This window comes from Branchiostoma lanceolatum, chromosome 10 (genome assembly GCF_035083965.1).
Source record: "Branchiostoma lanceolatum isolate klBraLanc5 chromosome 10, klBraLanc5.hap2, whole genome shotgun sequence".
Taxonomy (NCBI): Eukaryota; Metazoa; Chordata; class Leptocardii; order Amphioxiformes; family Branchiostomatidae; genus Branchiostoma; species Branchiostoma lanceolatum.
The window spans coordinates 7,606,661-7,618,239 of NC_089731.1; the positions used below are offsets into that span (position 1 = coordinate 7,606,661).

General features: G+C 39.4%; 2 protein-coding genes across 2 annotated transcripts; both read right to left on the reverse strand.

The window, feature by feature from the left end:
• Positions 1-3,420: 3,420 nt before the first annotated feature.
• On the reverse strand, positions 3,421-6,657 carry LOC136443897 (zinc finger MYM-type protein 2-like). The gene is made up of 3 exons (XM_066441271.1): positions 6,558-6,657; positions 4,664-4,812; positions 3,421-4,077 (listed from the first exon to the last, which is right to left on the reverse strand). Exons 1-3 carry the CDS (start codon positions 6,655-6,657, stop codon positions 3,421-3,423), a joined length of 906 nt encoding a protein of 301 aa, XP_066297368.1.
• On the reverse strand, positions 4,719-11,429 carry LOC136443073 (uncharacterized). Its single transcript, XM_066440140.1, has 6 exons — positions 11,152-11,429; positions 9,517-9,667; positions 8,233-8,779; positions 7,658-7,809; positions 6,858-7,300; positions 4,719-4,812 (listed from the first exon to the last, which is right to left on the reverse strand). The coding sequence occupies exons 1-5, from the start codon at positions 11,152-11,154 to the stop codon at positions 6,999-7,001; spliced, it is 1,155 nt and encodes a 384-aa protein (XP_066296237.1). The 5' UTR covers positions 11,155-11,429; the 3' UTR covers positions 4,719-4,812; positions 6,858-6,998.
• Positions 11,430-11,579: the final 150 nt, after the last annotated feature.

Here is an 11,579-nt window from a genome sequence, read left to right on the forward strand (position 1 = left end):
TTTTTCTTCAAAATATGGCATTTCCAGAAATAACATTACAAGGTTATGAATAGTCTTATTGTACTGTACCTACTGAATCAAATATCTTAGTGATTTAGTATGTTGTTTGGTTTTTATTTTTACAATTTTACCTTCCAATATCTGCTTGGAGCTCATTTAGTAAGTACTGAGACAAGAAACAGTCAATGTGTATTTTTTCCAATTTTTTTATTATTGTAATTGTAATCTATTTACATAGTGTCAAACCATTTAGAACATATAAACCTATGGTAGTGCAAATACTGAGGTAGGGTGTTAAACGTTAACTGCCTGGTAATAATTTGCCCCTCAAGGATAACTAACATATTTTACAATCAAGTAGTAATGTACTTCTAGTCGCATATTTTCTGACTTTGTTATTATCAATTCTTGCTCTGCCAAGTGTAAAAAGTACTCTCTTAGACCTGGTAGGCATTTTATTATTTTCATTCAGACATACATAGTATGTTTGTCTCTTATTTTCAAAGGTTAAGGTTATTGTTGTTAGTCTCCTATTTAAACATGCTTTGATACAAATTAAGCACAAAATAGAAACTTACATTTGTAAGATGTTTCCGGAAGAAAATATCAATGATACAACAATATGCACTAATGATTTGGAAAATATATGATATATGCTTATCTTATCACTTTAAGCTTTCACTTTCATTAAAATTTCCATCAGAAATTGTTTAATTTTATTTGCTTTCTTGGGCTTCAAGATGAAAAATTGCAGTGCTGTGCTCTTTCCCGGCTATAAATTTGTATGTGTTTTGCCATAACCTGAGACCCATTGTTTGTTTATGTGCCCAAAAGATACATTGTACATTCTGTATAAACAGCTCCAAGATACTGGATAAATGATTTGTTTTGAGGTAACAAGTGGTCATAGTTGCTGTTCTAAACGCTTTAGTAAAACACATTCATTGTGCTTTCAAGCATGTCAATACATTTTTGGCGATACCTCAGGAGCAGAGCCAATAAAACAAAATTGTAACAGGTTTTCCCTAAAAGATGTAACATGTTACCCTGACAGTCTGTATGCTATAATAAGTTACGATCTCCAAGCAGATGTTGTGGACTGAGTTGTAACATTTTGCTGGTGTTTCAATATCTTAAAAATTACAAAGTGACACTGGAAAACCCCATGACATCTGCTTGGAGATTAAATATGTTACTGGATACTGAGTTGAAGTATATCATTACATTTTTACAGTAGTAGAAACATCCACTTTTACACTACTTTCTCACTACAAAATGCATACACTATTACAGTATCTATATAATATACACACTTGCCACCTTTAAGCTATCTTAATTTGTACACACAATGAGCGATGGGATCCTGTTGACAACATGTACAAAATGGCACTTCCATACAGGTTCAGTGACAACATGACCAAGTTCTCAAAATGTCAGTCACATGTAGACCAGGCTTAAATCGGAACCTAGATCTAGATACTGTAAAGCTTCAAATGTTTACAGTGGACACCACAAATATGTGTTCCCCATGTTTGACTACTGTAACACAGAATTGTGAAACATGAACTTTAAAAATTGCAAAAACCTCTTTTCTCGTCTAACCTTAAAATCAAGCCCGAGCAAAGATAGATGAATTTACAGTACTAAAATGTATGTCAAGACCACATTTCACTCCAATCAGAACAAGAACCCTGCAAAGAATGTGGGGTACATTTTTCAACATCCTTAAGTCTCCCTGAAATGCATCCTGATTTAATTAGAGACGATTTACTGCCTTTACAAAGGGTGAGATTTTGAAAGCACACCCCTTCCACCAGGTACCCTAAAACATTTAGAAAAACAGTGTTGTCAAGGCCTTCTCAAGAATGTCATGAAAACCTGGATATCTGAAGTACTGTGCATAAGTTGAATACTACTGATGCTACATATGAAGTAGATCTATTTTCTAAAAATGTAGCACTCTTAGGGTACCTGGCGGATATATAAGAGTTGACGCTACTGAGATTTTGACAGTGAAAATTTGGTACAGCTCCTGACAACGCTCAAAAGGGTTCATATTGCTCACAGGACAGAACTATCATGGTCACAAGTAGTCACAGTACAACACAGTTAAAGTTTTTGAGGTAATACTTGTGTACTGTTTATAGAAAACCCACATACTTTTTCGGCAAAGATTCCAAGTGTTTCAGACTGTTTTGCATTGATACAAAGCCCTGAATTTGCTTCAATGTAATGTTACATAGTTTTTAAGTGTATGATTCTAGGTAAAGGTACTCATAGTTTCAGTACAAATAAAGCACACAAACTCACAGGTCAAACAATTACAGAGTATTAAAATTTGAGGTAACTTTTTCCTGAACTATCTATTTTTGAGCATTGTTTGTTTGTTTGTTTGTTTCGTTGTGGAATTTTCCCCTTGTGATCAGGTCCAAGAAGTGTTTGCAACAAAATATCAAAAACTATCTAAATTTCTACAGTCCAGGTAAATCATTTAATATTTCTTTACATCTGATTCAGTACTTCCATGATATCAACGCAATTTACTGTGAAAATATCAACTTGTTATGTATCATCAATATAGCAAAGACATTTTATCAGTGTCGATAAAAGATAACATTTTGATTTTGTAAATGTTTCTACATGTTTGAGGAAGAATCATAACAAAATTAAAACTGTGTTCACATTTTCTCCTGTACAATTAAGGTTTCATTCATTTAGTTATTGTCATTGTCAATATGAAGTTGGGATCATTAAGTATGTACATGTACAAGTTTTGCTATTTATAAAACCCTGATCAATTGTTTAGGAAACACCTTATACATGCTAAATGCTTTATTCTCTATCTAAGGTAACAAGATTTGGTTAAAATCCTTTTAGGTTATATACTATCAACATTCTGTGATCCTTCATCAACTTATCAAATTTCCACAATGTCTACATGTCATATCCTCAGGGTGATATTCTGGAAAATTATAATAAAATGGTTCACAGGAAAGGAATGGATACATCCTACTGGATACGCTTTTTGTTACTAAACTTACTTGTCAAGTACAATGTTACGTATTGTACGGTACTAAGCCTATACCTTACTACAATGTACAAAGTCATATCACAAAATATGTACATATTACATATAAACGCCTAGCTTTCACCTATTACATGTGCTAAAACTGTTAACCTTCAGAAACATTTATCTGCCAGTCTACATATATATCCACAGTTTGTTTGCGAGATCTCTAGTGCAGCATCCCCAGGTGTACAGTTTAGATATACAGGAGTGCATGAGGCATGTTGCATTGGAGATCTCTTTAGATGCATTTTTCAGGGTGGTGGATATATGTGACCTCAGGCAGTAGTAGACATTAACCAGTATACTGTTGTTTATGACTTTAACCTCTGGAATGGAATGAAAAAGTGAATTTATTGTGAGACAATAGCAGCACTCCCTGCCGCCTGCATGTTGTGCTTCTGTGCCTGAAGCTTCGCTGCGAGCTGCCTCAACCTGCACATGTAGTTTGACAGCTGGTTTACACCAACCGGCTGGATACTGAAGGAAATGTTCTTCACGTCTTTCAGCGGCCGCCGGTAAAACGGCCCGGACGAGACTGGAAGATGTCCGACGTACCCGTGGTAAAGTTTAACCAGACAGCGCGAGTTGGTCGGATCCGCTATCAACCGCTGTCTCCCGGTGGGGTGCACGATGTCCATGTACTGACATGTTCCGTCCGCATTTAAACCGAAAACAAACTGTTTCAAGTGTAAACTTCGGTGGTCTTGTATACTGCGTAGACCGAGTAGTTTGCAGTTATAATAGAAGACGGCCGTTATCAATCCTTTGTCGCAGTCCTGATCGAACACTTTTGAGTTCCAGAAGTACGCCTCTTCCTCATCAGAGAAAGTAAGGTTGGCGCCCTCCTTCATGTGTTTGCCAGCGTTCACGCTCCTGAGGCCCAGGTCCTCCAGTCTCTTCATCTCTGCGTACAGCGTGTCCTGTAACTGGCGGTACGTGGCGTTGTGCCTGGCTAGAAGGTGGGTGTCGGTCCGCCCGCACTCCTCCGTCAGGTATCGGCTGATGCTCTGAACGAGTCAAAATTGTAGGGAGTCATTTCAACGGCATGCTGCCTCTGAATGACATAACTGATAATCAGCCAAATCTAGACTACTGAATGCTATTTAACTACAGTCACCATATCACATTGCTGGGCCAATCTTTCTTTGGCTACCTTATCATATCCAAGGCCAAAATCATCCCTACTGAACTTGATAGCTCTAGATATATATTGCTGTTTTTAGACAATAGCCTAATTTTTTTCTTTATTTCAAAAGGCAAGACATTCAAAGTTGTTCAGCAATTGACCAAATCTATGAATTGGTAAATCGACCAATCAGATTCAAGGCCACAGTAAAGTAGCCAATTAGAGTAAAGAATTTGTGTGAAGAAATCAAGGTACTACTGTAACTGCAGAAAGGTTTGCAAGGATTTGATTTTGCGGTAGGGAGAAAAGGTAGTGTTTTGAGTTCGCGTTTGAAACAATAGCACTGCACTTAAGTCACAATGGAACGGCTTTTCGAGGTGGTTTTAAGTTCGCGAAGAGTTCTGCGCGAAAACCGCAAACAATCGCGAACATTTCTGCATTTACAGTACATTTTATTCCTTCCATACCTGCATGATGTGGTAGATTGTTTTTGGCGGGAAATGCTGCCCGTCCTTCCGTCTGGTTTCCACCACAAACTGACAGAGCCAGTAGTTCAGCTCTTCAGGACTGGCAGAGCTCCACTCCTTCGGCAATGCCTGGAAACTACCATGTGCTCCTGGCAATAACAACAGCAACCACATTTCTGAACTGATCTTTATTCTGATATTATAACAACTTTCAGCTTGATTAATGTTCTTGGACAAATCTACCAAGAAAATTAAATTTCCCATTTAAGTTTGTACTTAAATGAAACATATTTGATCCAAGTTTTACAGCTTAAGTTATTTTTCTTTAATTTCTGTTAACAATTTTGCTCAATGATACTTTAGTTATGTTTCGCCAACGAAACATATTGTTTTTGTCAGGTTTCTTCTTCTTCTCCTTCTTCTTCTCCTTCTTCTTCTTCTTCTCCTTCTTCTCCTGTCAAATCTTCAAATCGCTTCTTGTCGGTCGTCCGTCGACCAAATTACCTGAAATTTGGTATGCAGGTAGAGTACGTGTATACCCCCAGACCCTTTTAAAATTTTTGTGATATAAGTTTTTAAAATGATTTTATGGAGGTTTTTTGGTCATTTTCAGACAAAAGTCGCACATGATGGCCTCCAGTGTCGTGGTGTTGAAACCTGAGGACCTGAAATTTGGTTTAGTTGTGCATTGGATATTTACCCAAAGGACCCCATTATTTTTTTTGGCATACACTACTTCAAAATGATTTATTTTGCAATTTTTTTATGCAATTTTTGGTTATTTTCTGTCAGGGCCAGCAAGAAGTAGGTCATACTGTAACATAACACTTCCCATGTCTGGGACTTAAAACCAAGCAGATGTCAGGGGGTACCTCTACTAATGGTATTACAGAAAGTTATATGTACCTTATGTTACATGGTACCGATGTTATATTTGACATGTAGGTACCTATAGGAAAGGTGACTACACCTGACAATTACTTATGCTAATGAGGACCTAATTCGCATAATGTATGCATAAAGTTGTATATCCCTTACCGTTAATGCTGCGGATGTCATCTTTGAGATGTAGGTACCTTTAGGAAAGGCGAACACACCTGGCCAGAAATTATGCTAATGAGGACCTAATTTGCATAATTGATGCATGAAGTTGTCTGTCCCTTACCGTAAAAGCTGCGGATGTCATCTTTGAGATGTAGGTACCTTTAGGAAAGGCGAACACACCGGGCCATAAATTATGCTAATGAGGACCACATTTGCATGATTTATGCGTAAACTTGTAATTCCCTTACCGGAAAAGCTGCAGATGTCAGATTTGACATGTACGTACCGTTAGCAAAGGTGATCACACCTGGCCATGAATTATGCTAATGAAGACCTCATTTGCATAATTCTTGCATTAACTTGTATTTCCCTTACCGTGGCAGCAGCGGATGTCATCCTTAAGATGTAGGTACCATTAGGAAAGGTGAATGCACCTGGCCAAAAATTATGCTAATGAGGACCTCACTTGCATAATTTATGCATCATGTTGTATTCCCCTTACTGTAAAAGCTGCGGATGTCATCTTGAACATGTAGGTACATGTAGGAAAGGTGAAAACACCTGGACATAACTTATGGTCATGAGGACCTCATTTGCATAAATTATGCAGAACCTTGGATTTGCCCAGGAGTTATTTTGGGACAGCCCACTTCTTGCATGAGGAGTATGGGCGAAACATCCTGAATTTGCTCTTAAAGCAAATGACGGCCAGTCTAGTTTTACTGTTGCTTCATCTTTGCTAGTTAAGGAATTTCAATTGGATCCTTGTAACCCATTACTAACTTATCAGCTCCAAAACTAACTCCATAACTAACTAACCACTAACTAGCTAACTTATTAACTCACTAACCTTGTTCCTGAAGTTGTTTTGCCTTCTCCGCTGCCCAGGAGCAGAGCGTCCTCATGGCCCAGTGGTTCATCTGAATGGTCTTCTTGGCCGGGTACTCCATAACTAACTCCATAACTAACTAACCACTAACTAGCTAACTTATTAACTCACTAACCTTGTTCCTGAAGTTGTTTTGCCTTCTCCGCTGCCCAGGAGCAGAGCGTCCTCATGGCCCAGTGGTTCATCTGAATGGTCTTCTTAGCCGGGTACTAACTCCATAACTAACTAACCACTAACTAGCTAACTTATCAACTCACTAACCTTGTTCCTGAAGTTGTTTTGCCTTCTCTGCTGCCCAGGAGCAGAGCGTCCTCATGGCCCAGTGGTTCATCTGAATGGTCTTCTTGGCCGGGTACTAACTCCATAACTAACTAACCACTAACTAGCTAACTTATCAACTCACTAACCTTGTTCCTGAAGTTGTTTTGCCTTCTCTGCTGCCCAGGAGCAGAGCGTCCTCATGGCCCAGTGGTTCATCTGAATGGTCTTCTTGGCCGGGTATGGGTTGGTGAGTCTCTGGTTGGGGACGTGGTGGTAGCTTCCCGCGGAGACGTCCGTCGTGATGACCATGGGCTGGTGTCGCACCAGCTGCGGGTACAGCGGATGCTGGAGGATCGCGGGAGACCCGACCTCCGGAACATCCACTACATCATCGTCTTCATCATCTTCGATATACGCGGGAGAGTTCATCGCCTGTGGTGTATCTGTATAAACATGTAGTAGTAAAATCATTCTTTATTCAGAGATAAGAAGAAACTTACATGCAGCCCAGGTCATGTTGGTCATATCTGACCTAACATGCAGGGGGACATTTACAGACCAACACAGGACGTTACATAAATGATATTGCACAGCGTTGTATGCTATTGCAATCTCAATATCATATGGTTATCATCTGTACTGTACAATGGAACTGCTTTGTACGGTAAAACATAGACATCTTGAAAATTCATCTTGATCACATTTCATTACTGTTGTCTTTTTTGCAAATTCTTGATTTTGAAACTTTTCTCAAATTTTTCTGCTACATCATGGTCGGCTGTGTGTGACAGGTGCTTTACCTTCCTCTAGACTGTCGGAGGTTCCTTCCTCTTCAGCAGTATGTGCCGTGTGGTGTCCCATCCCTCCACTGTTCACGCTCAGCCGAGGCTGCACTGAGGAAGACTGGGACGACTGGCTACTCACAGACTCCTGAGACATCACTCGGTATGACCTGATTAACAAGCAACCAATCATGTTTAGCTATGGTACATGATTGACATCCAAGCAGATGTGGGAGGGAGAAATCTGTAACATTCTCTAACTAGTCTAGTTTTCTGGAGAAAGGACTGTGTCAAGAAAATGAGAACAATTTTTTTAAATTTACCAAAATGAATTTCTTGCCAAATTGAAGTACATAATAGAGCATTCTCAAGTTGGGCAGTTTTCAAAATACCATTGAATTGTACATGTATGGGGGACACTAGCCCATGGTGAAACTAAGAAAACAGGGAAAGGTATGGTTAAGAAATAACATATCAAAGGAAGTTGGTAGAAAAAAAAGAAAGAGAACATTTGCATGAAATATCGATTTGGAGAAAAATTACCTCCCTCCTCTTTCCTTAAAGTTTAGATATAACAAACTAAAGACAACCACCTCTGCTGCGAGTGTGGAGTGTGCATGTGGTCTCCTGTCATCACTCCGCTAAGTTCCGAGGGCTCCTGCTTCACGTACAGCCCCCCTCCCCACTTCAGGGGGTCAGGCGAGGACACAGCTTTCCACTGGAGCGCACTGCTGGCCGACAGCCTTCTCTGTACCGGGCTGGGAGATGGGGGAGACTGCGTGTGGTGTGGAACCACTCCTACATGGGTTTGGGCAGACTCACTATGTCTATGACTCTCCTGCATCATAGTCTGTCTGTTGGCCACACTAGAAGCTTGCTGAACTTGACTTGTGGTGTGATCTTCAGCTGACAGCATCACTCCAGGGTGGGAGAAACTCGCGTCGCTTCCAGCCAGACTATTGGTAGCGTTCAGGGAAGAGGGTCTGGAGGGGCTTTTCTGTATGCTGGTTGCCGAATGGTGGTGGATGGTGATGGTCTGTTCTCTCTCGTGTGCGTCGGGAATTTTTGCTTCGCTCTGGGCTGTAGCGGGCTGGCTTGGCACAACGTCTCCATAGCTGTGTCCGTGATGCTGTGTGATACCTGGAGAACAAAGAAAGGAAAGAAGTCAGTACATGTAGAAGTCAAAGATATGTATGATTTCAAACTCTAATCCTTAATTGTGTTGCTCCTTAGCTTTGATATTACAAAGAGATCCTTGTCCAAATTTCTCCACAGTCCACAATAAACTGGCCATATGCAAGCTAGTCAAGTTTGCTAGTCAAGCTACTTAAGTTTGCGGTGGAAACAATACTGTAGCACAAGAGCACACATTCGCAGTGTCAATATTTTGCAGTGGAGACGTGCAGCAAATATCACGAGAATAAAACCACGATAAATATTTCAAGATTTACAGTAGTTGATAAAACAAAGTGCTGGAACAATGACCTTGACTGAGCTCAAGGATGTTGACATATTTGGCAGATTTACAGTATCTAATATTTAAAAGAATATTAACAAAGTGTTGGAACAATGACCTTGACTGAGGATGATGACATATTTGGTAGATGAACAGTATCTAGTATTTGACAGAATAAAAGATTAATAAATATGTTTACTGTATTACTAAGTACATGCCCGAAGGCTAATTATACATTTAGTATAATGGTACAGATAAAGAGCTATTGAGGACTAGTTTCTACTACTTAAGTGAAGTAATAACAATAAAACTAATTAAAGAAAGTGTTGTATTTGTAACAATGACCTTGACTAAGGACTAGTTTCTACTACTTACCAATAAAAGTAATGAAACAAAGTGTTTTTTTGTAACTGCAACATACCTTGACTGAGGATGTTGACATATTTGGCCGATGTACAGTTGAAGTGGTGGCGCAGCACCTGCACCATCAGGTCGTAGTCGATGCAGAAGCTGCAGTCTCCGCAGCGGTACTCCTTCTTCACATGCTGCAGGATGGAGAACGCCTGCAGCTCCTGAATAAACAAACAAATGAACAAACAATCAAACAAACTTTGCATCTAGTCTATAGCACATTTACGGTTCCGACTACGCATGTGCAGTGTCAAAGGTGAAGGCCCTTGGCTTGTAAACAGTGCTCGTCTCGACATTATATAGATTTGCATAACAACGCCAAGATGGGTTTTGTTTACGTCCCAGGGGCCTTTACGTATGTGTACATTTGACACCGCACATGCGTAGTTGGAACCATGAATGGGCTTATAAGACAGGACACATCGTACCGGTCTGGATGTGGTCTTGAATACAGTTCTAAACAGGAACTATGCGACTACAGCGTCTTTTCTGAAGATGTGGCGTGAGTGTGGACGGTTGACTTGAGGTTGTCCACTATAGCTACTATTTGCCAATCAAAAAAACGTCTGTTTGGGCTTATCTAATCTCATCTCATCCCAATTTCATTTCACAGTGATCCATTTAGTTTCATTCCAATTCTTATTTTATTTCCTTACATGTTTCATGATACATGTAATTCCATACAATTTCCCTTCATTTCTTTTTCATTTATCTATTCATTCATTCATCCACTGGCTCACTCACTCACTTTCTCATTCATTCATTCAAGTAAGATTAGTAATAAGCTGTTTGACAGGTGGTATGATAACTAACTTAAGGATGGTAGACTATGATAATTGCTATAGTAAAACCTTATCTTTAAGTTTACAACATAGCAAGAAAATACAAGTTGCCCAATTTGTTACTATTAGCCAGTTTCTGGTTGGAGGTTGGCTGTGAGGTCAAAGGTGAAGGATCCTAGCTTGTATATAAAAAAATTACAATGTCTTTGGTTTTGCATTCACACTCACAGCCTTGTAATAAAAGTTGTCAATTTCACGACTATTCCAGTCAGAAGCTCTGGAGAAGGTGTCTGACAGACACCGAAACGTCAGCAGGTGAGATTACCTGGTTGTGGAATCTCCTATATCCTATTGTCGTGCAATTAAGTTCTTCTATATCCTATTGCAGATAATGCTTGAGAATGGTCCATACAAGGAATGTAGACACATGCTAGATTATAGGCATTCTCTTCTGTTTAAAAAAAAATCTCATGTATGTTAGTATAATTATGATATCTCAACGAATAACGATATAACGTTAATGAAAGAAAATATCGTACTATCTATACTGGCACTTTCATATTTATATATCAAACAGATAATCTACAACCTTTAAGTAGGATTGTAAGCTTTCTCTTCAATTTGTCAAACGTCAAAATTAAGTGCGCATGCATTATACAGACTGCTATCTACATTTTGAATAGCATAACGTTTAAGTTATGAATCTATGTTGATAGAAGTAACGTAATGTAGAAGGGGGAGGGGCACATAATCAAACAACGTGCTATCAAAATGTATCTCCTTTGCACGGTTAAAGGCATATCATATTTGTGTATAGAGTCATAAACAAATCCTTAACGTCCCCTGCATGTTGAATCACTCACCATTGTGTGTATCGAAAGGCGATGCACTTGATCTCTCGAAGCGGATCGCTTGAAAAGATCTTCACCGACCGACCAGCTCAGAGACACCGTAGGCTACTCTAGTGGTGTCTAACAGCCCGAAACCTCCGGCCAAATCCTTTCCTCCTTCACGACCTTCTGACCACCTCAGCGTTGCAGGAAGACCTAGCCTTCAAAATCAAGCTTGTGGTGCAGAAATTAGACTTGCAGAGATCGTGAATGTCATGCAAATCTGATCAACACAAATCATAAACACACACCATTGATTGGAATGTTCGATTGAGGTTAGGAGGGGGTTTCTCTATAATCACATCTTACTTTAATAATCAAGATGTGAATAAATCGGAAAAATAGAGGGCACAAAATTAGATAGGGTTTTGCTTGTATTTTCAGTGATATCATAACAAATT

What these genes read in the sequence shown, in the direction of transcription:
- LOC136443897 (XM_066441271.1), bottom strand. Translation starts at nt 6,657, where the DNA reads ATGGAGTACCCGGCCAAGAAGACCATTCAGATGAACCACTGGGCCATG. An exon ending in AAAACAACTTCAGGAACAAG is followed by an intron (nt 4,813 to 6,557) that starts GTTAGTGAGTTA and finishes TGTTATTGCCAG; the next exon opens with GAGCACATGGTAGTTTCCAG. An exon ending in CAATCTACCACATCATGCAG is followed by an intron (nt 4,078 to 4,663) that starts GTATGGAAGGAA and finishes TGACTCGTTCAG; the next exon opens with AGCATCAGCCGATACCTGAC.
- LOC136443073 (XM_066440140.1), bottom strand. An exon ending in ACTCCACACTCGCAGCAGAG is followed by an intron (nt 7,810 to 8,232) that starts GTGGTTGTCTTT and finishes CTTGTTAATCAG; the next exon opens with GTCATACCGAGTGATGTCTC. An exon ending in CTCCGACAGTCTAGAGGAAG is followed by an intron (nt 7,301 to 7,657) that starts GTAAAGCACCTG and finishes ATGTTTATACAG; the next exon opens with ATACACCACAGGCGATGAAC.